The 25019-nt window shown below is 39.3% G+C and overlaps 1 protein-coding gene across 2 annotated transcripts in view; it reads left to right on the top strand.

The window, feature by feature from the left end:
* The first annotated feature begins 797 nt into the window (after positions 1–797).
* Positions 798–25019, top strand: part of pemt (phosphatidylethanolamine N-methyltransferase) — a 75217-nt gene continuing 50995 nt past the window's right edge. The window contains exons 1-2 of one of the 2 annotated variants that reach the window (XM_017416243.3): positions 798–1570; positions 5764–5871. In XM_017416243.3, coding sequence (XP_017271732.1) covers positions 1463–1570; positions 5764–5871 — 216 coding nt within the window. In that variant the 5' untranslated portion in view covers positions 798–1462. The remainder of the gene's footprint in view (positions 1571–5763; positions 5872–25019) is intronic. The other variant, XM_017416242.3, reaches the window with a different exon arrangement.

The raw sequence follows: 25019 nt of genomic DNA, 5'->3' as shown, positions 1-25019 counted from the left end.
CCCAAAAAAGCTGAAGCTGTTAGAGCTGCAAAGGGTGGACCAACATCAGATTAAACCTTGTAGATTAATAATGAGATGTCACTTAAGTTCATATGTGTGTGAAGGGAGGTCAGTGAATACTTTTGGCAATATAGTGGATGTCCCATGCCGCCTCTATGTGAGAGGAAAAAAGAGAGAAGTCATCATCTTCACCTGCCGGCTGGATGTCATGCTCCCTTTCTTCCCCTGCTCAGACGCCCTGATGAACAGACATTATGCTCGGTCAGGGAGCTCTGAGGCTTTTAAGCTCTCCCTCCACGTCTCCTGCCACATGAAGTGTGTTCTGCCTAACTGACCAACGCCAAAACAAACAGTGGGGGTGGGGTGGGGTGGAGGTGAGGTGAAGAGTTTAGGTGAGCAGAATATGAGAAAGAAGTGAAAGTGATGCAAGTTGATTTCATATATATATATATGCATGTGTGTGTGTGTAATTGACTCCAAAGGTTAATCGGTCAGAGTAGCCATGATACATGATTACTTTCTGAAAGTTTCATTAATGTCCATCCACTAGTGTCATGAGATATTTTGCTAACATATAACCAGTGTTGATGCCAACAGGTAATGCCAAAATCTTAGTTGTAGTGCTCAGACTATGTGGTGTGAACCACCTTTAGCTACAACCACACCAAATTGTAGCACAATATCTGTACAATTGACTGTGTTAAAGTGGGTTTTGCATCTTCTAAAGTCAGTTGGCTGTGGCGGCCATCCTGAATCAACTGACTCGAACACATGACACAAACACATGTGTACAGACATGGACAAAAACAGTGCCTGCCTTCCCTCTTTTGGCTGCGGGCGATTAAAATGAAAGAGGAGGATGAGAAGTAACAAAGAGGGCGCAAAAATGACATAACTGAGTAAATGTGAGAGGGAATACAAGAGAAATTTGTGGTGAAAAATTCAGGAAGATAAAGTAGAATATTAGAGAAAACAGTAATAAATACAAAACTATATGAACTGGACTTTTGATATGAAGCTATAATGAACCTAAAAACTGTCTCTTATGAATATAAACATATCCTCAGTTTGTTTTTGTTTCAACCAGCAGGCGTCGCTGTAGATCAGAAGAGTATTTACAGGAGAAATCTATTAGGACCAAATAATATTCACAAATGATAAATCTTGGCGGTGATGTGAGTGTAGCAAAAAGGTCCTTCTGAAAAAGAAGAAAAGGTCTAATGAAAATGCGTGCACCCGTGCTTTTATACCATGCCCTAATTATTAAAGCAGTAGAAACTACATAACCCAGAATCCCCTGAGCGGAGGTTAGAGGTTATGTGGACATGTACGCCACATCAACTAGGCCTACAGCCTCCTCTTAGTGCAGAAATTAAGGACCTTGGCCTCGTTATTGTGCAACATTTGTTATCTTCCTCGCGCCTGAGAGCACGCGGCCTGCCGCTCGTTCCGTTCTGAGTGGATGAGAGGCAGCGACGCCGCGGCTGCCCAGAACAAACACCCGGCCGAAAATAACCCTCCTGGGCTGCTCGACTGCTGCGGAGGCCTCGGCAACGTCGATTACTCGAAGGTAAAACTAACACCAACACCGAGAAGCTGCTAAAACAACATCACGGCATTGTTTTAGCGTGAGCTCGGCGCCTACTTCTGTTTCACCGAGTGACAGGGTCGGTGAGCTCAGACTGCCGGAAGACGACCGGTGGGACTTTCGTTTTTTTTCTCTCTCTTCAAAATAAAAGTATGACTTGAGCCATTTAGCAACACCCAAGCTAATCTGTACAGCACAACAGAAATTAAACACTCATTTAAAACATGTTTTTTTAAACAATATTATGTATTTGACATGAATAAATATTGTTTTGGTTTTATTTTGATAAAGGTAAGTTGCTTCTATATTACTTCTTATGCTTTTAATTTTACTTGTCCAACAAAAAAATGGACTATGTTGACAATATTAAAACTAACAAAAATTGTCCCTCAGTAACCTAACTATTTCAGCATTATTCCCTGTAGTATATTCACTTTTTCTTTCGACTGTTACTTCTTTAGGGGTCGCCACAACGTGTCATCCTCCATTTAACGCTGTCCTCTGTGTCCTCTGTCCTCACTTCAGCTACCTCCATGTCCTCTCTAACTACATCCATATGCTTCCTCTTTGTCTATTTCCTGGTAGCCTCATCTCTAACATCCTTCTACCAATATACCCACTGTCCCTCCTCTGCACATGTCCAAACCATCTCAGTCTGGCCTCTCTAACTTTATCTCCCAGTCCTTTAACCTGTGCTGTATAAAATAATGACTACTTAGTTTTAAAATGCACATTTAAAGTTTGGAATAGAACTAAATTAAATCTGGTGAATTTTAGACATATGAGGACCAATTTTACTACTGAGGCTTCAAAGATGTAAATGAATGCCATGGTTCATATATATATAAGCAGAGTCTAAGATGCAGGCAGGCAAAGCGTACATGGAACGCCATACCCAAGCAGCTGGAATAGTGTACAGGAACATCTGTACTGAGTATGGACTGGAAGTCCTCCAATCAAAGTGGACTCTACTTTGAGGTGGTGGAGAATGGCAGGGCTAAGATACTGTTGGACTTCCAGATCCAGACTGACCAACAGGTGATGGCGAACCAACCGGACATTGTGGTGATAGATAAGATCCAGAAGGAAGCAGCGGTGATAGATGTAGCAGTCCCAAGTGACTGTAACATCAGGAAGAAGGAGCATGAGAAGCTGCAGAAATACCAAGGGCTGAAAGAGGAAACAGAGAAGCTGTGGAGAGTCAAGGCCTCAGTGGTACCAGTGGTCATCGGAGCACTCGGTGCTGTGACCCCCAAACTGGAAGAGTGGCTCCAACAGATCCCAGGAACAACCTCAGAGATCTCTGTCCAGAAGACAGCAGTCCTAGGACCAGCTGAGATACTGAGGAGAACCCTTCAGCTCCCAGGCCTCTGGAAGAGGAGCTGAGCTTGAAGTGAAGTCGAACCACCCATGTGGACAAAACAGGGCGAGATGGAAGTTTATGTATATATATATCTTCTAGCTGCTGTATATATGTGGGGTACAAATTGTGCTACATTGAATAGAAAGACAGTAGAAACAAGCCTTGAATATATCAGATAAAAAGTGAAACTCATAGCATTTTTATAGACTTAACTCATTCTAGTTTTCTGTTCTTTCACAACATAAATATATGTGCATGTTGTAAGGAAAGTGCTAAAAAATAAAACATTGATTTGAGTAGTTAGTTTAAAGGCCTGACTGACCTATTGTTAGATTTGCTGTCTGACATGAAACTTTAATCTGATTTTTAACTTTTTGGCTATGGGTTCATAGAATATTTCACTGCAGTACTTTTTAAAACCCGATGTGTTATCCTGGAGTAGTGATGACAGATTAGGATCTCTCTACACACAGAGCTACAGACAAACACACTCAGTCAAGGTTTTCGTGTTTTACTCCATAAATATCTTACATTCTTTGAATTTATCAAGAAAAATCCTAATTTGTGTCCACTAAGTTAGTAGGCCTCGCTTTGTGTGACTGTTAAAAATAGCTTTGACACTTCTGGCATCGAAATTTAATGAAAACACATAATTCACCCTGAGCAGACAGAAGACATTGGCCAAAAATACACATTTTGTTGCTTCATATTCTGTATTTTTAGAAGGTACAAAGTAGAAAACTGCCCAGAAATCCCCAGCGTGTAATATCAAAGATTCATCACAGTCGTTCAGTCTGGTAAATTCATTTTAATGTCTCGTATCTTTACTTTACTGAACCCTGTTTGAACTGCCGTTACTCTCTCCCCTTCTCATTTAGAACCAAAAAAAAGGGTGAATGATGCGATATATTGTAGCAGTAATTCAAAGTGTGTCACTTTTCATAGAACCAAAACTCAGTGGGCCTTAACGCCAAAATTAGAAGCTCTAAAAACAAGAGCATAAAATTGTCAAGAAGAATTTGTGTTTATGTATAAAGAATGTTTTCAAATTAAAAACGGCATGTTAAAATAGTTAAAACATGTTGCTGCTTTACACTGCAGCTGTGTAGAAGTTTAAAAAGGAAAAGAAAATCATTTGAGGAAGTTGTTGCTCTTTATAATAATATAACACTGTGTTTGTTTTATTACCTCTGAAGTCAAAACTAGGATACAGTAAACTTAACCATGTTCCACTTTTAACAATCAAAAGCATCAAGAACATCTGAAGATCTTAATCATCACATTTCCTGAATAAATAACCACAAGATACACAAAACATATAATGGCAATGATTAAATATAATTTATGAAAAGGGAAAAAATACAAAGAGTTCAAGTCTTAAAGCTCAAAGTTAATCTTAACAGATCAATGAAGGATTTAATCAATAAAAGTCACCAGAAACAGATCAGAACGCGTAGAACATGACACATACTGAACGACCAAACTTTCACTGGACCTTCCTACTGAATCGAAATGAACAGAAACTGTCACCGACTGGAATTCCTCTTTATTTTTAACGTAATTGTGTAAATGCTGATTAAACATTCACTCTATGGTTTGGTATTTGGTAGTGGTATTTTGTGGTATTTTAGCCCTACATGTACCAAAACAATCAACTCGTTCTAAAGATGGGTGCTCTGTATTTTGTGACTTTTCAAAATATTTTAGTTTATTTACAAATATTTCCTCACAGAAATACACTGAGATACAAAGCCTTTTGCTACTTTTAGCTTTTTAACTTTTGGTTACCTTTTGCTTTTAATTGCCCTTTTGTTACTGATAGCATCAAGCTAGTCTTTAGATACTTTTAGCAGACCTTTTTTTTTTTTTTTTTAGTTTTTTATTCTACCTTGTTACTTAACCTTTTTGCTAACTTTTTGTTACTTTTAGCTAGAATGTTGCTTTTGCTGCTTGAACTAAGCATCTTGCTATTTTTAGCTTTTAGATAGCCTTTTGGTAGTATTTGATTCTAGCTACTGTTTCGTGAGTATTTTGATATTTTTAGCTTTTGGCCAACCTTTTGATGCTTTTAGCTTCTGTTGAGCGACTTTTAGGTAGCATTTTGCCAATTTTAGCATCCATCCATCCATCCATCCATCCATCCATCCATCCATCCATCCATCCATCCATCCATCCATCCATCCATCCATCCATCCATCCATCCATCCATCCATCCATCCATCCATCCATCCATCCATCCATCCATCCATCCATCCATCCATCCACTTCAGCTTATCAGGGGTCGGGTCGCGGGGAGAGCAGCCTAAGCAAAACAAAAAACAAACCTTTCAGGTGATGATTTAAAGGACTTTCTTGAGTTTCCATATCAGGTTTTGTTGTTTCTTTGTCTGAATATACGTGAGGAAGGCCAACGTGAAGAAACAAACCAAATTATGGGGACCAAATACTAAAGAACACAAATCTAAAGCAAAAACTTTAGACTATACAGCAACATTATGTCACAAATCCTATCTCTGTGCTGCTTGTGTTCAGATCCATCTCCTCCACCACTTTTAGCATTTACTAAGCATTTTGCTTTTTTGGCGTTGACCTAGTGTTCTGCTTCTATTAACTTTACCAACTTTGTTTTAGCTTCTCCAGCAAATTTCAGCAAAGTCATTCAGCCCTCGGCCTTCACCCTACATTTTCACAGAAAATGCAGTTTCTCTAGAGATATAACAAGCCACACATCTCCCCTCTACGCTGTGCTGAAATTATGTTCAAGCGTGGGGTCACTTGATGGCTTTTTATTTTGCCTTTTTTTTTCTTTCAGATGGACCTAACGCTGGTTGAAGGATTCCTGAGACACATCAACTTTCATGACTCCAGTTTTTGCATCGCTGTGATTGCCATCATATTCAACCCTTTCTTCTGGAACGTGGTAAGACTGTGCTCTTGATGTTGTATTTCACAATTATTTCTTCAATAAGTGATATGCTCTGCTCCACTAGAGCAGACACGTCAATTTTAAACGGCAGAAAGTTGACAGAAACATAACTACATAACATACCCAGGGGGTTCAAAAGAAGCTAGCAGCCTGCGGAAATTCTGTAAAAAACCTTCATTCAACCGCGTTTTCATCCGCTACTTTTCATTGTTTGACCAAAAGTATTTTGTAAACGTTTGCCTGAAAGAGTCTCTGTATTATCCCCAATCTGCATAGCGATGCAAAATGTAATTTTATTCACAATAAATGGGGATTTTCTTCCTCCCCGAGTTTGTTTTTGATCATTTTTGTTGATCCAAAGGCGCCGCCATCTTTGAGCAAACAAGCAAGTGCCATTGTTTGGGCAAGAGTCCTTAATTATCTGCCCAGGTATCTGATAGGTCAATGTTGGGCGGGGTGACACTGCGTTGTTTTCCAGGCAGTGGATGACAGATGCAGGAATCTCAGAGGAAAGAACAGACAAAAAGAGGAAAGCTGGCCCCCTTAGTTTAGTTGCATTACATGTTAAATAAAAGGTCATTTTCTTAATGTTTTGTTCTGTGGTTTATTTAGTAGTTGTTTGCAGATCTAGTATACCTTTCCTCTCAGTTGAGTGGATTCTGCCAACCAGAAAAAATGCCAAGACGATCTATTTCATATGTCCAGTCAATAGGTTTACTGCCTTGGATGATAGTTCCTTGTCTTGTTTAAATGAATTCTCCATGTGATTTTCTGAAAACTCTCCCAGTTCTTCCAAAAAGCCCAAAATTCTGAAATTTTCCTCAAAAACTGATTTTGGCCTCTTCAAACACCCTCCCAGCCATGGTCCAAATGACAGGAAAAAGCATTTCTGATGTTCTAAATTTAAACTTTTTACCCAGTGGATGGTCGTCCCCTAGTTTTCCTGAACAGCCTCCTATTCCTGGAACTTCTAAACCCCCTGAATATCATGTATTTCTCTCTAGTTTTCTTTGTTTTTTGAATGTGAGATTTATACATCGGCATCTGCATTTGGGCCACTAAAACAGGTAGATAGATAAACAATACGTAGATTGTTGAAATGGCTTTTAAATATTAACATATACAAACCCGACACACTGCATCAGCAGTTGTGTACTTAACTGTAGTGGAGTCAAAATCTTTTTCATTCAAGGCAATGATGTTCAGGAGCAAATCAATATAGAAATCAGCTTTACAGAATATTAATACACCTAACTATTTATAGGTTTTGAGGATGTTGGGTTCAAGTACACGGTCATCTACGGTTGGTTTGTTTTAGTCCTTTCTACGTGTTACAGAAATCATAACCAAGATTATTTCTGGTTCAAGTAAAAATGCCTTTTTTTTTTCACAAGCCAGAAGGAATATCAACACTCATAATTTTGTTTATACAGAATGAGTAATCAGCAGGCGCTCTCATGACAAACTGAAGTCTGAATCATTGTTTTTGTTTTCAACAGAGAGTTTCATTTTCAGGCCTGGGAAGTTGTAATAAATCCTCATTGAGGTGAGCAGTTTATTTGTGGGCAGACTGTCTTTTCTATCCATATTCCCTATGGTAGCTGGGATCAGTGGGCATACAATCCATAATACATAAAATACTGTTTTATATGCAAAACATAAACCAGAGAAAGTGTTTTAAAGTGTTTTAAGCTGAAAGAGTGACATATTTGTTAAATTACTGTCAGTTTTTCAAATCAAGGCAAACTCCCTGAAAAGTGACCCCGAGTCTGATTACACGGACTTCCTGTCTAATATCTGTATTTAAGTTGCACTGACGAGATGACAGCCTGCTTTTTACCAACCTTTTTGCTGAATTCTTTTCCGATTGTCAGAAACCCAGCACCTATTGGGAAACCACAAGTGGATACAGTATGTTTCTAATGATCGCAGTGCCCTGTAAATGACTCTTTTTCACAAAGTCTAAGAAAAGGGTTTTGTTCATTTTCAGTCCGAGATGCTCCCTATATATAGTGCATGAAAAAGAACTGCGCAGGCTTTAGTCGAGTCTTTTCCCATTGATTGTGGGAAAGGCTCCCGTCACGCTGGATGACGACCCTGCTATGATGTAAAAGAAATCAGGAAGAACATGGATGGGGGGGGCGCAGTGACAGCAGTGTCACAGAGCCCATGATGTGAGGCCTGCTTGCACTGGTGTGACTTTTGGTCATGGAAAACTCAAATTAGGACTCGTCACATTGGCCTCATGCCCAGCCTTCGACCATGATTGTGACAAGGTCATGGAAACGACCTGCAGCAGACGTGATAACCCGGAGTCCAAAGATGGATTCTGCAAACAGCCGGCAGGCAGAGTCTGTACTGCTGTTCATTTTGTTTTAAAATAGAATGAATCGTACGTGGTGCCAAATTCACACAGCAATTTGTTGACTCTGAAGCTGAAAAAAAAAAACCCAAAAAACTAGGTTTGAACTTCTGAACTTCTTTGACGCCGAAGTGAAAAGAGCCAGTGGAATTCAAAAGTATTCCCACTTTTTATGTTTAATGCAGCTACTCCAATGAAATGTTCGCCTGAACACACGTGTACACGTGTGTCAGCTACTTTTCTTTATGATGGAAACGATTAAAACAGGAGCAAGCTCTAGAGTGTCCTCTTGAATTTATATTGATTTGTATTTCCTACATCTGAAAAAAACATGCCAAATTGATGTATGCCTTCACCAAAGAATTTCGACCCAGTTTTGGCTTTGACTTGAACTAAAGTTTTAATTTTGTCCCGCCAAGAAGTTGACTTTGACAGCACTGTTCCAGAGCGTAGCCATATCCTGATGCTATCCGAGAGAGTTGGGGACCAGGTCGTGGTGTGCGATCGTGGACGTACATTGTAGCATTATTGTGCAAACATGCATTTGATGTAGAGCGCCAGATGAGGATGCAGGACAGCATGAGACAAACTTTGGCGAGAATTAAGTGTAGCAGCATCGTGACTGCCTTCATAATGAAGGTTTTCCAAATTTGTACAATCCATAGGTCATGGAGAGCGTAGTCGGGTGGTCATCCAGTGTGCATCATGTAAACTCTGTGCAGCTCACTATAGTATTGCAGTTAAGGTTAATTAGTCCTCTATACTTGTCATGTTTAAAATTATCGCCCACTGCTGAAAGGTGAAGGGGGGTTGTTATGGCAACAGGTCCTGTATCTGTGTCATTCTTGAAGCACTCTTGGAAAAGTAAAGGACGCGTGCAAAACCGTGAATTTAACCAAAAACTTTTTCTGAGATTTGCTTTCAAAAAAAGTCCACAAGCAAAAATACAAACTGAAAATAAACAGCAACTCTATCTTTTCTTCTTCTCATATTACTCCACTAAACACGGCAAGCACGGTCAAAAAACTATTGATCCGTGCTTCAGAAATCCTTCCTGGTTGCCGCGTCTTTTCATACTTAGATCTCGGCCTTTCAGGAAGTTATGTTTTCAAAGTAAAATCTGAATTTAATAATAGTATTAATTTAAACCTATGCTTATCTCACTTACTGTTAATGACAAAAAAAATAACTTTAATGAAACTTTCAAAAAGTTAAATTCATTGATTACCTTTTCCAGGGAATCTGATTCAAGAAGGTCACCACAGCTAATTAATATTAGCCAACACAAAGCTGGCTATAATTCTGTCATGTTTACAGATTTTGAGCTAAAATCTGATGTGGTAGTAGCCGAGAGTCATTCACAACACATAGTGTGACATCTCAGAATATCAAGTGAGGTCGCTCATAATGTTATGTTCAAGGTTTGCCAAGAATGGCCGCAACTCTGTTATTTCTCAATATAAGATGATCTCAGTCTAAAACACTGGCTTGAAAGGTGATTTTTATTCCTTCAAAGAATGCAAAGCCTTCAATTTTTTTGGTACCGTATTTTCCGCACTATAGGGCGCATTGGATTATAAGACCCACTGTCAATGAATGGTCCATTTTCAAACTTTTATCATATATAAGGTGCATCGTCGTGCACCTCCCGATTTCTGTAACTTTGTGCTCCATTCAAAATGGACGTTTTCGGTGCTCTAGCAGAGCTGGTTGTACTAAAACATCACTTCTTACATATTTAAGGCGCTCTGGATTATAACGCGCAATGTCGTTTTTTGAGAAAATTGAAGTGTGCCTTATAGTCCGGAAAATATAGTAGCCTATATAAATGGCAACATTTAAATCTATATAAATACATAAACATATTTCCATCACAATTAATGAGGTTAATGTAATTTATCATTATATAATTCATAAGTCTTTATGGCAAGACTGCCACTCTAAAGCTCCAAGTATCCATTAACACCCTCAGCCTAGAGGTAACAGTCTGCAGGTGGCATTTAATATCAGAGCCTAGATTTGATTTAACCTGTCAAACATCAGTCATAAACCAGCAGGTTTCCAACTGGAAGGCCTTCCACCATTTTATACGTTCACCATCTTAACAATTATACTGAAGGTTGTACAGGGATATTCAAAGGTTCAGGCACCTCTTGTTAAAAACGTACTATGCACTGTTACATTAAGCAGACAAGTTCATAAAAGGTCAGTGGATTAAATAATAAGTTTACTTGGATTACTTTTCTAACTCTGTTCAAATAAAGGGTTTCACATTTGGGTTTGTTATTGTATTGTAGAGCTTTTGTTTGTTTCTTGCCAATCACAATTTGCTGATATGTCATTTCCTCCCACCAGCAAAATATACTTTATGACATTCCTTAGGAAACAAACCCAAAGCAGAAATAAACTGCTTTGTACGAGTTCGAAACAATGCCCTTTCAGTCAAAATTATGTATTTATTGTAGTTTCCTTTTTAATAATCTTACAAGCAATTACCTTTAAGGGGAAATTTCCCATCATAAATCAGTAGCGTATGTTTTAAATTTAACAGTATTTGTACTGCTAACTCTGGCCTCATACAGTACTTAAAAATAATAATAATAATGAAAAAAAAAGAACTTTAAAGTTGTTCTTGTTTGCATGAAGTATGATTGATAGCAGATCAAGTCTAACGAGAACAGGACAGTTGTATGAGCTGCAGTAAGTCTTAGGAGAAGTGAAGTTTTGAAGCAATGTTGACCGTTTTAGCAGGCAAGCAAAAAATATTATTTTTGTTTGTTTGTTTTGAAGGCACATTTATGAGAGAGAGCAGCACAGCATCTGAGTGAGATCACCAGGAATCATACACTTTTGATTTATGACAGGCACATTTCCCCATATTCCCCTCAACGATTTTTACCTTCTGCACCTCAACTTGATCTTATTAACTTCCAATTTTTTTATTTACGTTACAGAATGAGAAACATGCTGATGATAGATCTATGAGTTATTAAAACTCTCTGTTTGTTGGACAACTGCTTAGATGAGATCATTGCTGCTAATCGCTGACAACTCAGCCTCTGTAATGATTTTAAATCTGCGTCACCTAACCAGTTAGAAATAACAAGCAAGACAAGTGTCTAACATGCTAATTATTTTTATGAAACTCTGTAAAAATCATCAAAGACCTTTGGAGCCATTGAATCCTATTTTCTTTCCCACTTTGAAATTGGTCAAAATAAAACTTATACAGCAATTGTGTTAGCTCTATAGATTTCCATTAAAACGCCGTATAAAAGTTGGAGTGACCTTTCATATTTCAAGAAAGAACATATCTAGAACATAAATAAATAAACCATTTAGAAGAAAAACTTTAGTGAAGTCCTTATCTTTGGATTTTGTGCAGTGCCAAGACGATGTAAAATGTAACTACCTAGAGCAGTGGTGTCCAATCCTGGTCCTGGAGGGCCACTGTCCTGCATATTTTAGATGTTTCCCTGCTTTTTAGCAGATCTTTAGGTTCTGCAGAAACCTGTAATTCACTCAGTCATTGAAACCAGGTGTGTCACAGCAGAGAAACACCTAAAACATGTAGGACAGTGGCCCTTCAGAACCAGGATTGGACATCACTGATCTAGAGGAAGCACAATTAGTAACAAAGTTTTTGGCATAATCTTGGATTCTTGGTTGCCCTCCTTCTCGAGCCCTTGATAACTTATCCCTTAGTCTTCCACCCAACAACAAATTGCTAGTCTGGGTCTGACTACCCAACATGTTTCTGCATGTTCCTGACTGCCTCCATGCTAATGTGCAATGTCCTGGCGTTCTGCTCTGAAAGCTGGACGAGTTTTCACACTGAACAGGGTTTGGATGTTTGATGTGAGGACAGTGTGACTGTGTCTGGGCTCAAATTTCAAAGTAGTGCCGATGATCTCACTCTACCCTTTGCTTGAGAACAATACCGACACACCACCTATGTGTACCAACATTATGTTAAGAAACGCAATATACAGCAAATTGCATCTGTTATGGCCGAACAAACGGTCTTGATGACATCATTGCACAGGCTCTATAGTGCCACTCCACAATATTGTTCACATTAAGAATCAGAATGGGGGAAAAAAAAAACATTTCTCTGCAAAGCTTAGCTAACTTCTTTTTATAAATGTGTACAGGTAAACTGTAATGGCAGAATATGTTAATATTAGCAGTAAGTTTTAACTGGAGTTAAACTGGACTTTGATACTGTTATAGATTTATTATAGTTGATAAAAAGTATTCTTCTTTTTAATTTTACTTTGGAAGTGGTAAATACTTATTGAGGGCTTCGTCAGATGGTTCTAAAACTCTTATAGGTGTTTAACTATCATCAAATAAAAAATTAACTTCTTACGTGTTCTTCAGTAATGTATAAATACTTCATTTGCACTGAATGCAGTGTGCCAAGCAGATAAGAGACACAAAGACACAGCAGGGTCTTTAAATTGTGGTGTATAGGAACAGATCAGGATATGCAAACCCCCCCTTGGCTACTTTATGCAACCTTGTGTCTTTTTACACTTATATGAGGGCAAAATTATTCACACATACAGTATAGTAACCATAAATAAACCAATGATCTACTACTTATATTGACTAAAGCCAGTTACTTCAGCTTTCGATCTGTCGTTTATAATACAGCTTTAATCAGCGGCACTGCTAGAGTCAGGATTAAATCAGAAGGTGGCCAGGAGGTCAGTGGGCCATAGTGACGCTGTGACACATTGACCTGGCTGTGAAACCGGGACAGTCCTGCAGGCAGGCCGCAGGAACTTTTACCCCACAGTTTCCAGCTTGCCACACTTTTTTTTTTTTAATTTGGGTGAATGTTTGAATCTCTGCAGGCTGAACTCACCTCAGCAACACCTGCACAGTGTGGGCTAGAAGTGTGTCTTTGTGTGTGTATTTGTGTAGTAGGTCGACACAGTGATTCATGCATGGATGAAGCTGAGCTTTTAAAGGCCTCTGGAAAGTTCGGATTCATTTTTTTTCATGAGCACCACGTGTCTCAGCCAGGAAAGAGCTGCACTCTCATTAAAATCAGCTCGCAGTCTGTTGCGCCCGCTGATGCGAGTTACACCTGTGTGAGCTGACTGCTGCTGTGTACCCAGGTGCTGATGATATCAGAGCCTGTCCTGACCCAAGTCAGGCCATAAAAACAAAATTTAGGCAACAAGCTCTTTTACCTGAGCCGTGTTTGTCCTTGTTGTAGTCACATCTGACACTTTGTAGCTCTCATTACAGATCTTTCAGTTTGTTCCATCTGTCAGTGTAAAACAGATTTACATAAAAATGAAACAAATTTATTGAAAACAGTAGTTTATTTAAAGTGTAGTGCAGCTAAATTACTTTTTAAACGACCATTTGTTTTTAAATTAATGTACCTGGCTACATCTTACCAACATTTATGTGAGACATCGCATCCTTTTTTGTGAACCTTGTGGTGCCCTGAAAGGCCCTGAGCCATCTTTTCCAGTGCTGTCATATTTGGCCAGAGATAGGGCCATTTAACTCATATTTATTTGTATTCATATTAAGTTAGCTAGCTAATTATTTCTAGTGTTGTGAATACCCAAAAGCCCAACCCAAATGGTCTTACCAAATTAGGGTCAAACCTATACTTTTAAATTTTGCAATTATGAGGTTCAAGTGGTTCCCTTATGCTTTTAGTGGCAATTTGCTTGTACATCAAAACTAAGTTGTTCTAAGTAATCACATTTATCATATAACCCTTCTACTTTAATACATAAGGTCTGTTTGAGGAAGAAAATGATTTCAACCGATTTTTAAGACCAGATGGAAGTTTTGCAGGGTGGCATTCTGGGGGAGTGTTCAGGTCTTGACATGGACCTTTTTGTTTGGAGTTGGTATCTTCCTCCCATGCATATTTGGATTTTCTCCTGGTACTCTGGTTTCCTCTGATTTCTGGACTGAATTTGAGCATGCACACATTTCAGTCCCAAAACATACATATTGGATTAATTGGTAATTCTAATTAGACTTTAGGAGTGTGTGTGTTTGCATGTTTATCTCGTTTCTCCTGTGTTGGCTCTATGATGAACTGGTGACCTGTCCAGAGTGTAACCCTCTATGCAGCCTTTGACTGTTGGAGGTAGGCACCAGTCCTTCATGGCCTTGAACAGGATTGAGTGAGTACTGAAGATGGATGGATGGATGACTATTTTGCATCAATAGGTCCCCTAGAACTCCCCACAGCATTCACCGAAATATTAAATAAGGTAATATCTTGTGGAGGTGTAGTGTTCAGTTCTTCCAATGGATTTCAAAAGAGTTGCATTTCCTGGAGCACATCGTGGCCGTAGCACCTTAAAACGTTCATGTTTGTTTCTTCTGACCATTGTCATGTGCGACTAAGGTCCCCTTCAGATTGGATGACAACCCCGCTACAATGTAAAAAAAATCAGCCAGAATATGGAAGTTTTTTTCAGGGTTTTGGTGAGGTCACACTAGGTGGAGAGTGAGGTAGCGTGGTGGCAGCATATCCACGACATGGGGCCCGGGTGCACTGACTTGGCTTAGTCGGCAAGAACATGAGTCAGGACTACGCTGTCCTCATGTCCAGGCTTACGATTATGATCATGGCAAGATCATGGAAACATCTTAGAGGAGACATGACACCTGCCGCGGTGGCATAGTGCTAACATGGTGTGACTGAAAGAAACAAGTTGTGAAGCATATAAATTTTTATCTGATTTTGCTATAAAATAATTGCTACCATCTATTACACATGGTGTAATCCTAATCTCATTTACCTCTTGTATCCAAAGCTTTATTACCTGCAGGCCAGAAAGATTGCACATCACTAATCCTGCTTATCTGCAGTGTGGCTGGGTTCAAGTAAGATAGGCTTCAAGTGATTATGTATTCTCCATGGTTATCCTTAGTCATCCATTGCTTTTTGCCACCTCCTTGTCTTTTGTATTATTTTTTTTTCTGTGTACCCCCTGTTGTTTTCCCTTTTCAGTCTGTCCTCATGCTCATTCTTTCAATATTTTTTTTTGTCAGAAAGTTTGTGAACAACAATGGTAATTTTCTCTTTTCTTCCTGTATGACTAAGCCTCATGTTTCCTCTTACCACATCCCATAGAAGCCCTGTGTCTTTTCTTCTTCTTTGGTCATCATGGAAGCTCATTATCCACTTTTCTTGATGAATGTGCTGTTCTTTTGTTCTCTTGCAAAACAGACAGCGTTTACTAAAAATGCAAAACGCACTTTTCCGTAACCGTTGAACTCTTCAATTTATTGTGTAATGTCCTTATTTGTGCTTCACTGTGACCTCAGCTCACTTTATTACAAGAGTGGAAGTTCAGTGCAACAAAAGATTTCATTCACGCACAGACAAAACTAAACTACAGTGCCAAATCAATTTATTCATAATTTGAAAGTTGTTTTTCTTTCAGCTGCTTCTGCAGGCATCGCCACAGTGAGCAAACTTGCACAAAGGATTTGACGATTTTTTTTTTTAATGCTGGACACCTGAAGCACCTTGGGCTCGAACCTGCAGCCTCAGGATCACGAGGCCACGGCACTGACCACTGAGCTCATAATTCAAAGTAACCATAATATTCCTCCTTCTTTGCTGGTTTGTTTTTTGTAAAGTAATATTAAGAGAAGCTGTTAGCTGGGTTATCAGCCTCCATAGTGAGCCTGTACTAGCAGGCCGAATATATTTCACCTGCTCGCATGCTAACTCTTGCGAATGTTAGTTTCAAACCTGTATTAACTTGAAAGAGATGGTTGTTGCTCCCCTGATAGACAACCTGTGACTGACTGGGTTATCCCCCAGTTAAAATATACAATCGACCAACGACATAGAAACAGTTTGCTGAAAATCTGTAGTATTTAGTGGTGTCAGGTGTGGTGGAGAAGGAGGCGAACCCAAAGCGCAGACTCATCTCCAGAAGAGAAACTAATTTATTCACAATAAAAGAACAAAACAAAAGGCTGACGAGGCAGCAAAACTAAACATACCAAATTCCAAACACGAGCAAAACATGAGGCAAGACAGGAAACAAACCAAAAAGCGCATGAAGTGACAATGAACCAGCAGTGAGTGGAGGAAATGACCAGGTTTTAAAGGCAGAGGGGTAATTAGGTGAAGTGGGCACAGGTGAGATGATTACAAAACTAGGAGCAGATAGACTGAAGAGAAGTGAATGATGACAGAGGCACAGAGGCAAGACAAAACATGACGACAGCAAAAGAAACAATAAACCGAAGACATAAACACAAAGAAAGCCCAAATCATGACAAGTGGTTTAGATTCTGGGACTTTTTAAAACTATGGTATAGTGTTAAATTGAGTAATCTGCCCATGCCTACCATGTCTAAATAAAGCCTCCAGCATGCTGTAAATAACTGGTAAAGTTCAATTTATTGAGGATATGTACATATAATGTTATTTTTAGTTAATAAGTAATTGTAGTCTGTTTAGGTCAATAGATTGGCTACATTCCCACATTGGATGATTATTCATTCATTCATTCGTGGCAGGTGTTTGTAGTTGTCGTTTTTTTTTTCTTTTTAAAACTTGAGTTGAGAAATGACGATCCAAAAACAACATTACCACCTGCTTCAATTTGAATGGTAATATATTCCAAAACAGTCGCATCAAATCAACAGCTCTGTGGATGTCAGAATAACAGTCCAGTTGTTTTGAAAAGGGGCTGCCTGAGGTGCTTATGTGCCTCATCTGTGTTTTAGACAGCACTCAGCACGCCTGCAATTTGCAGGGGCAGAACCAGACAAGCAGAGCTGAACAACAGACAACGACGCAGCAGCAACGATAAAATGGTCTGGATTTAGTTTTATGTGGTAACATCTAAATGGCGACTTTGTGGCATTAGCACGATAGTTTGAAAATCAATAGCTGGCGTCACAAAGGACACGTTTATCTGCGGCATCTGCATTTTAAAACTACAAACGTATATGCTCTAATAGACAGGATGAGCTGAATTTATTTTCTTGTCTTACAATTGCAGTAATTCTTCAAGAAACTGGAACACCAACTTTAAACTAAACGTTAAGTTTCAAAGCATCATCAGCAGTTTTAGTCATAATGATGTAGTCATAAAAATTTAAAGGTTTTATACTCTTTACATGCACTTAGTATGGTAGGAAGCACATCCTTTTAAGAAAGATTAATGCAGCATTTTTTTCTTTCTTTCAGCACAACATATTAGTAGAAATCATTGTGAATGAGTTTCTATGGCAACATGAACATGCAGTATTGTGTATTTGTGTAGTGGCTGGAGGGCTAACTGTTAGTGTGTGTCACTCACATGTTTGATTAGAGTTCTCTGCTGCATTCTTGGTTCAATAATTATGTCTCTTTCAGATTGAATTTGCTCTGCTGGATGATAAATGGCCTCCATCTCAAATATCAACTATTTGGAAGCTAAATATGAGTTCAGAATGAGTTTGAAATGACATTATATGCATGTCACAATGACATGCATATGGTGCTCTGCAAGGAATATGGTCAGCCTGTTCTGTCTTGTTAGGTTTTTCCATCACTGTCTGACTTCCCGCATGGAATCATGACTTGCAGAACTGTTGCTCTGACCACTGTCTAATGCAGGTGGAGCAGTGAATATTCTTATATCCTTTTTTTTTCCTCACTTTGCTTGTCCAGAGATTAGGGTTGTACAGTTTGCCTTAAATGGGGGAGAATTTCTTTTGTTACATGTAGATCAAAACTAAGTTGTTCTCCAGTGAGATGCTACCTCGACTCTCAGGTGTTGCTACTCAGAGCACTTGCAAGAAATTTGATTGTGCTGTTGACAGCTACAATGCTGTGAAAAAGTATACGCCCCCTTACAGATTTCTTTTGTTTTTGCTTTTTCTCCCCACCCTTACACATTTTGGATCATTAAATAAATGTTAATATCAGACAAAAATAACCAGAATTAATAGAAAATGCAGTTTTTTAAATAATATTTTGTTTATTAACCTGGTCCTATGTAGAAAAGTAATTGCCCCCTAAACCTAATAACTGGTTTTCCCAGCCTTGACGGCAACAAATGCATTCAAGTGTTTGAGATAACTGGCAATGAGTCTTTCACCTGGCTGTGGGGTAAATTTGGTGATGTGCTTTGAATCACTGTCCTCCTGCAGAGCCCAGTTGGGCTTTAGCCACAAACCAATGGCTGGACATTTTCCAGTATTTTTTTTTTTTGTAGAGAGCAGAATTCATTGGTTCCATCCATTAGTTGTCCAGGTCCCGAAGCAGTAAAGCAGCAGAATATTTTCACAAATGTCTTGGGGATCATCAAGATGTTTTTTTTGCCAAATGTGTTTTGTTTTTTAATGTTTGTTTGTTTTTTTTTTGTCAGCAGTGGTTTTGGTCTTGGAACGATCCTATGGAGGCCATTTTGGCCCTTTGTCTATTTCTTTGTGTTAAATCACAAACTCTGACCTTAACTCAGGTGAATGAGGCCTGCAGAGATTTAGATGTTGGTCCCAGAATTAGTCTTTCATGCGGTCCTGGAGTAATTTTTATTGGCCAGACATCCCTGGGAAGGTTCACCGCAGTTCCATGTTTTCTTAATTTGTGAATTATGTCTCTATTTAAGCGACTTCTTGATTCTACAGTTCTGGCAGTAATCAGGTCTGGGTGTGGCTGGTGAAACTGAACTCAGCTTTCTTAAACAATCACAGGGATTTTACAAATGGGGGCAAATACTTTTTCACAGAGGCCAGGTTGGTTTGGATAGCCTTTTTCACTTAATGAAGGAAATCGTCAATGCCAAAGCACCACCAGACACACAATATGAAAAAGGTTTAACAGTGTGTGTGTCAGTGACATGTGAGTAATTCTGCTGAAAAAAAATGTCAACCATCAGCCAGTATCATTTTCATGAAGACATGCATTTGATCTGAAACAAATGGTTGGTAGGTTTAGGTGGTATGTGGGAAATAACATCCTCATGAATGAAGGGACCCAACATTTCCCAGCAGGACACTACCCAAAATCTCCACATTGTGTAAAAAAAGTAAAAGTGATTCTTTGCTCCATGTACCAGTTCTGATTGATGCGTGCTCATTGTTGGAGCTTTCTTTAGTGGACACAGGTCAACATGGGCTCCATGACCGGTCTATAGTTATTGCAGCACATACACTAGAAAACTAGAACGTACTGTGCGTCCTGATGCTTTTCTATGACCTCCGATAGATATCCGCCAGAAAAAGTGAAAAAAATGCAAGACTGCCCTTTGTGACACGGACTGCACAGCCGGGCGTTTTGAGTTTCTGACTCTGAACGGCTCATACCCACTTTTCTTTCCAGTTCTTTTTACAGCTCTGCCTAAAGCAAAACATTTCTGGTGGAAAAAGAGAAAAACTCTAATGCGCACCAGGTAAAATTACATATGCTGTAATGAGTAGTGCGACTACACACACTCACAGGCACACACAAAAATGGGCAAACGTTGGTTATATAAAGCTTCCATGTTGCGCTCTCTCTGTTTGGGCTCTTATTATGTATGAAAGGGGAAGTGCAACTGGGGTCAGTGTGAATTTGAGCATGGCTGCATTTTGCAGACGTTAAACATATGAAAAGGGGGGGAAAAATTGCAAACTGTTCAGGTAAACCTCACGCAGCCCAGCTCAAGTGTTCTCATCTGAGAAGTGAAACACATGTCTGAAAAAGGGTCTATGATGCAGTGATGAGCACCAAAATCTCAATGAATAATTGAACAAAAAAGGAAGTAGACTCAACGGGAAAAATGCATGGAGGGTCCACGTGAGATACAGAGCAGAAGACGCGGTTTTGAGGCACTCGTTTGATCGTACCCTCAACTGTACATAAAAAAAGCTTAATATACGACTACTACTGTAAAATCTGACCCCCTATAAATAGATGAAAACAATGTGCTAAATTAATTATCATGCAATATGTTGTGCATGAATTTTACTTTAGATTTATGTGTCTGACTTTCAGCCTGCGATATTGTTTCTATGTCACGTTTATATTTCACCAATGACATTTATTTTTAGGCTCTGACGTACAAGAGTTGCATATAAAAAGACATACTGTAAGTCTTACAAGGCAAACAAGACGAACTTGATGGCTGATGATTATTGGTGACTGCGTCAGCGGAGGACTGTGCATTCAAGTGTCGGAGTTTGTCTGCTGCTTCTGCTGGTGTGTGTGTGTGAGAAAGAGAGTGTAATTTTCTATAAAGAACCAGCTGTAGCTGTAGACCTCTGAAGTGGGAAAATTTTCCACAGTCGGGCTTTGAGAAGTGCTCCTTCAAGAAATTCAAGTTATTTAGTATGTCCTCAAAAGTACCCTTCAGTAAAGTAATTACGTGTTTACTTTGTAGCACTATTATCACAACAATCTTTTATTGTTAAATTCTCAATATTACCAGTAATAAGGCTGGTAATCTTTTCATTTGTCCACTTTATATCACATGAAGGATTGGGACAACACCTGCAGAGTGGCGGACCAGGTTGTCGGTCCCATTGTTTCAAAAGGTGGACCAAAGAGTGTGCTCTAGTTATCAAGTAACCTAGGTTCTCAGCCTTCCTGAGGAAGTTTACTCCAAGGTGATGGAAGGGAAGCTTTGACCTATTGTCGAACCTTCAATTCAGAAGCAGCAGTCTGGGTCGTGGAACGATGAACCAGATCTTCACCCATGCTACGGTATTAGGGTCATGAGAGTTTGATTTTGTGGCCGTGTTTCCTGAAGCATTCTGTAAGAGGTGCAAAGGGAGCATGGGGTACCACAGTGGCTTCTGAAGGAGTGAGAGTCAGCTCCTCTCGGTCTGAGGCCAGAGAAAGGTGGAATGCCTCCTACGGGTCGATGGCAAGTGTTTGCCTGAAGCAGAGGAGTTCAAGGTAGTTCTGTTCTGATGGTATCCGAAGCTGCAGGACGACGAGCAAATTGAAAATCATGACAAAAACTGAAGAATGATGGCCGGATAGCAATGTGAATGTGCGCAAATTTTAATAGACATTCTTGCTAGTTTGGTATCTGAATTGGATGTAAAAACAAGAGATGATTACTCTGTAATCTCAACATATGGTGAAATTTGAAGCTTGCCCTGCCGTCTGTGCTTTATTGCAGCTCTGCAGGCTGACAGTCACAGACTATACACACGTGTTTACTCAGCGAGCCAGTCAATAGGTTCTGTTTGCTCTTCTTAGTTTTGGCATGGTGTTTTTTTAGGCACGCGCAGATGCATTGTACAGTCATTACTGGGTAATAATCGGCTTGTTGACTGCATTTGGCGTTTCAGCAATAGTGATCGCAGAAACTGATATTTTTCTGATGGGTCCTTTTGTGACACAAACAACTTTTATTTGGGTAGGTAGCCATCATTAGTTACTGTATTGACAATGGTTTAACGAGCTAAAACACTTGATATGTTAAAGTTTATAGTAAAGGCTTTTTGTTCAAGTAGTTTTCACATGGTATATTCCATTGCGTCTTTTTTGTAGTAACCATAATATTACCTCCCATCTAACCCTCACAAGCTGAGTTCATTCTTAGCTGAACAGGCCGTTCGATTCATACATTATTAACTAGGCCGTCTGTGGCGATGAAGCTGGTGGAGCAACTGCATATTAATCAGCATATTAAGCAACATCTGATCTTCTCCCTACATATGGAGATGGTCACAGTCATCAGTCATCTGAGTCTGAACTGCCCAGTGACCTACATTTAAGGGAACAGAGTACTCATAAGGTGTCCATATCCGCTGTTTCAGAGGCAAATTGTCTCATGCGGCTAAAGCTGTCAGAGGTTGGGGAAATCACACATCCTGATAACAAAGGTGGCGAAAGGAAGCAGGAAGTAAACATACTGTCACACCAACTTGCTCCCATTGAAACTTCTTTTGTAATCGAAGACTTTATAGAAAATCTAATTTCCGAATTTCATTTAGGCAACAGAAAACAAACTTAGAGAAAAAATATTTTTTGTAAATAGATGGTGTTAAATTAAGTTTTCCTAACTTTTATTTTATTTTAGGTAAATCTTTGGGTGTTGTTTAGTAGAAAAAAGGCAATGTTGAACCAGCTTATTGGAGCATGCAAAAACCCAATGAGTTCTGACAGTGAACAGATTGATGAGGGGCCAAAATTTAATTCCTGTGGAGGTGGAACCAAAAAGCTCATTGTTTTGTTTTTATTCAGTGGCCACCATAACATGATTGTGCACCGGGTGATAGGTTTACACTAGGGAAAGTCTTGACTGAATGTCTTTATCTCACAATTATAAACATTATTTAACCCAGCTGTGCCCAATCCTGGTCCTTGAGGGCCACTATCCTGGATGTTTTAGCTGCTCCTCCAAAGCTGATTCTGTGGTTGAAGTACCTTTTCAACGTCTCAAGTTCTGCAGAAGCGTGTTAATCACCCAGTTATTTGAATCAGGTGTTTTGAAGCAGAGAAAAATCTAAAACATGCAGGATAGAGGTGCCCAGGAGGCTTCCTAGTCAGGTGCCTGAACCACCTGAGCTCACTTTCTCTTTAGATGTGGTGGAACAGAGGTTTCCCCTGGATACTGGCACTTCCTATTGTATCTCTAAAGCTGAGCCGCTTGTTCTTTCAACCATAATCCATACCTCATAATCAGGTGAGAATTAAAACATAATTGGACAAGAAAATTGAGAACTTTGCCTTTTGGCTTAGCTCTTTCTTGACCACAATGAACCAGAGCAATGTTACTGCGAACAAAACTCCAGTCCATCGACCAAAGACTCATCCCCAACCCAGAGAGAGCATTCCACCTTTTTCTTTCACAACAGCAAGTCTGTAATCTTTCACATTATGCTTAAGGTTTGTCTTGATTTACAGAAACAAATCTAAATTTTATATTTATTTATGTAGATAGAAATGTTTGCTGTTCTCCAAAGCAAGAATAGGTGCGCTGTCTTTGCATAATTCCATTTTCAAACTAGTGTCCATCCATTCAGTTTTTTTTATTCCGTTCAGGGTGGTGGGAAGCCAGTGCCTATCTCCAACACTCAGTGGGTGAGAGAGGGCGTGCACCCCGGACCGGTTGTTAGTCAGTCATAGGACCAAATAGAGATGAACAACTAAGAACACAGGGCCACTGCAGAATTTCCAGTAATGTAATTTAATGATGTGAGTTTTTGTACTGTGGGAGGAAACTAGAGTACATGGAGAAAACCCACACACGCAAGGGCAGAACATGCAAACACCACTTAAGCCCAGCTGAGTGTTGAACCTGTCTTTTTTGATTAAAAAAATCTAAATATTGTTTTGTCTGCCAAACAAGTACATAAACAAGTGTTGGCTAAGTTATACCTAAAGATTGTGTCCACTTTGTTCTAAAGTTGTGCCTTTTGCTCAGAAACGATTGAACACATCTCGAACTCAAAATACTTCTGCCTCTACAGATAATAGAAACTCTGACTGCTCTGATCATCAGTAAGGTTATTTATTGTAAATATATTTGTTTGTTTTAGTCAGGTATTTCCAGATATGTATTTTGGACTTCTTTGAAGAAGTGAATATTTGATTCTGTTCATGTTTTTATTGACTGGACTCAATTACCCTGATGGAAGCGGTTATGTGACCTCAGGTAGACCCACGCCGTGTAGGCTAAAGTTTGTGTGTGTTTGTCAGTGAGTCAGACCAGTGGGAAGTGGAAAACATTTTCGGACTGCTGTTTTTTCCAGATTAAGTATCAGCAAGAAGCACATTTCTCATTTAACATATCAGTATTCCTGGAGCTCAGATATGCAGTTTGACTTGAGTGAATGATTTTTTTGGTCAGCCTCAAAATTAAGACTGAAAAACAGGCAAATGGATTTTAGAGGATTTACTTTAGCTTCTTTTTATTTGGAGCCACAGTAACTCGGTGGTCAGTACCGCGGTCTTGTGACCCTGAGGCTGCAGGTTGGAACCCAGTTTGTGTCAGGAAGGGCACCCGGCATGAAACAATTGCTAAATCTTTCATGTAGGTTCCCTTGCTGTGTTGACCTCCGCAGAAGGAAGACATACCATTTACCATGAATTATCAAGGATTTACTTTATCTCCTTCAACTCAACAAGTGCGTTTCAAATTATAAATCTGGTTTTAATGCTTGCTGTAACTTGTTAGTTGGAGCAGCTTAACTCAATTATTTATTTGTTCACTCATCAGACCACTGCTTTTTGTCCCAAACTGCAAGATGCTAGAACCCACACTGCCTTTCATAAGCTCATCAGAGTGTGGGTACAAATTATGTACACTCAATTAAATTAGAAAGGCTGTGTAAATGGGTGTGTGTGTGTGTGTGTGTGTTAAAGTGTGTTTGTAGCTTGTGCTGTTGAGGCTTAATTCCTGGTTCGGTTTTCGCCTGGCTGAACGCTCAACGTTTCTCTCTTTCAGTGGACAAGCTGTTGTGGCAGCAAAAAATCAATTTCCAGGCACTGTTAGATGAAATCACTCAAACAGGTTTATTTATATGTTGCACACAAAATACAGAGAGCATTAAAGACAATTAAGAATTAACATCAGAGTCCCAGGTCCGAATGAAGAAGCTCCGAATCCAAGCTCTGGCCCCCCAAGTAAACACAGGAGCTTTTATTAAAGATATTGAAATACTGGACCAGGAGGAGGAGTTAGGGGAAAACAAGTCAGTCTGGTTCTCATGAGGAGAAAATTCAACATCATTCCTATAAACAAGTTCATTCTGTGAGAAACCATGGGACTTGGAATAGAAGTCATAACATAATCAGGACTTATAAACACCAGGTGTTACCCTATAGTAAATTCTTCCA

This window comes from Kryptolebias marmoratus, linkage group LG17, assembly GCF_001649575.2.
Source record: "Kryptolebias marmoratus isolate JLee-2015 linkage group LG17, ASM164957v2, whole genome shotgun sequence".
In the NCBI taxonomy this organism is placed as follows: Eukaryota; Metazoa; Chordata; class Actinopteri; order Cyprinodontiformes; family Rivulidae; genus Kryptolebias; species Kryptolebias marmoratus.
This window is presented reverse-complemented; position numbering and strand designations above follow the sequence as displayed.